General features: G+C 30.2%; 1 protein-coding gene across 2 annotated transcripts; it reads left to right on the forward strand.

Moving 5' to 3' along the window:
- The first annotated feature begins 119 nt into the window (after positions 1-119).
- On the forward strand, positions 120-1,691 carry LOC105558492. 2 transcript variants are annotated; one of them, XM_012006195.1, is made up of 3 exons: positions 120-584; positions 1,322-1,421; positions 1,503-1,691. In XM_012006195.1, exons 1-3 carry the CDS (start codon positions 136-138, stop codon positions 1,632-1,634), a joined length of 681 nt encoding a protein of 226 aa, XP_011861585.1. In that variant the 5' UTR covers positions 120-135; the 3' UTR covers positions 1,635-1,691. The 2 variants fall into 2 exon arrangements, 1 of the variants encoding a protein (XP_011861585.1); XR_001008674.1 differs by lacking the exon at positions 120-584 and adding an exon at positions 1,015-1,045 and having other exon boundaries at positions 1,503-1,684.
- Positions 1,692-1,714: the final 23 nt, after the last annotated feature.

Consider the following 1,714-nt stretch of genomic DNA (forward strand, 5'->3'; position numbering starts at 1 on the left):
AGAGTACGTAGACAAGTTTCCTTCGATTTTTAAATTTACAAATATGAAAAATAAATAGTTTAATATTTTAAATTAGCACACTTAGCAATATTTAATTTATATTTCTATTTCCAAGATATTTCGTCGGTTCTAAATATGATGGCGGAAGATTGGATGGCACTTAAGTCGGATACAGAAAGACTTGTGATGATAAGACGTGTACGAACTGCTCGATTAATCATGACAATGGGATACATTTTTGCGATGACAGGATCTTTCACAATAATCGTACCACCTTATTTTGGCACGGAATCAGTGCAAATAACAAATTTCATGAATCGGAGCAAATCGTTACCGCTGGAGACGTATACCTTCTACGATACAGATAAGAGTCCGCAGTTTGAAATAACATATCTTCTTCATGCCATAACAATTTTAATAGGAAGTATTATTGAAACGTGTATAGATCTTTTTTTAGTACTAATAGTTCTTCACATTAGTGGTCAGTTAGAGATTTTTAGATACCGGTTAATTACATTAGTTTCATGTGAGAATTTCAATGAAGCTTTAAGTGATATCGTAAGAAAACATTTACGATTAATCAGGTATGAATCTTTCTTGCAATACTTAACAAGACAAATTTTGCAATAACTCTGGAAAAATGTTCTGCACAAAAATTTTTTATTTTTTTCTCCACACTTTGCCATAAATATCAATCTTTAACATGAGGAGCTAGACGATGTTACATATTCTCTGTTATTTGCTTTGCAAAACGTTATTTACCGCACATATTGTATAATTTATATGTTGTATATAGTTTACACACATTTTACAATTCAGTAGGTTATATACCGCGTACTCTTAAAGCTTACTTTATTCAAAAAGATTCGTTTTATTTGTGTTAGTAGAGAAAAGTCTTCTATTATAAGGCAGGCTGCTAATATGAGATCACGGAGATTCTGCTAAAGGCATCATCTGTTGGTTTCAGCATGAATTTATTGCCATCGGAGTGAAATTCGTTTATTGAAAAATTTATTATTAGATCGTGTAATCGTTGCGAGAAAAGGTTTGTGAATAAATTTGGACGTTGAAAACCTACTATTTTACTATTAGAATCCTATCGCATAATAGAGAACTTTCCTCTATACATATAACACAACGCACATGTCAAAAAACATTTTTATTAAAAATGGTCAATTAATAATGAACATAATATTGAATAGACAATAGTTTATATGTAGGTATACATATGTACGTATGTCACTTATACACATATGTATTCCTAGACATGTGTATTATTTCATTGGTTTTAATTTTTTAAATATTTTTAATTTTTCACTAGATTTCTTGACACTATTGAAAGTATGTACTCTTTAGTGATGTTTGTATTGTTACTTTATTTTGGTGTCATCTTTTGCCTAAACGGTTTTTTATGTACTATTGTAAGGTTCAATAAAGCAAACCGAACAAATAACTTAATGCATATGGCTCTTTTTATTTTCTTATAATATACTTATACACAGATACTTACTGACATAGAAACAGATGGAGCTGTCGTACAAGCTTTATACTCATCAGTGACTGCATATATCTTATTGATGAATACTTTTCTCTTTTGTTTTGCGGGAGAGATTGTATCAGAACAGGTAAGTTGAACATATAATAACTTAAGAATGGCACATATAATTGCCAAACACCTTCCGATAAAAAATTTCTTATGCATGACCATTCATAT

This window comes from Vollenhovia emeryi, unplaced genomic scaffold, assembly GCF_000949405.1.
Source record: "Vollenhovia emeryi isolate VEMERY1.0 unplaced genomic scaffold, V.emery_V1.0 DF947257.1, whole genome shotgun sequence".
In the NCBI taxonomy this organism is placed as follows: Eukaryota; Metazoa; Arthropoda; class Insecta; order Hymenoptera; family Formicidae; genus Vollenhovia; species Vollenhovia emeryi.

Bases quoted from the DNA above. Each gene is read 5' to 3' on its own strand.
- LOC105558492 (XM_012006195.1), top strand. From the start codon at position 136: ATGATGGCGGAAGATTGGATGGCACTTAAGTCGGATACAGAAAGACTT. The intron at 585-1,321 runs GTATGAATCTTT...ATTTTTCACTAG, and splicing joins AAACATTTACGATTAATCAG to ATTTCTTGACACTATTGAAA. The intron at 1,422-1,502 runs GTAAGGTTCAAT...ACTTATACACAG, and splicing joins ACGGTTTTTTATGTACTATT to ATACTTACTGACATAGAAAC.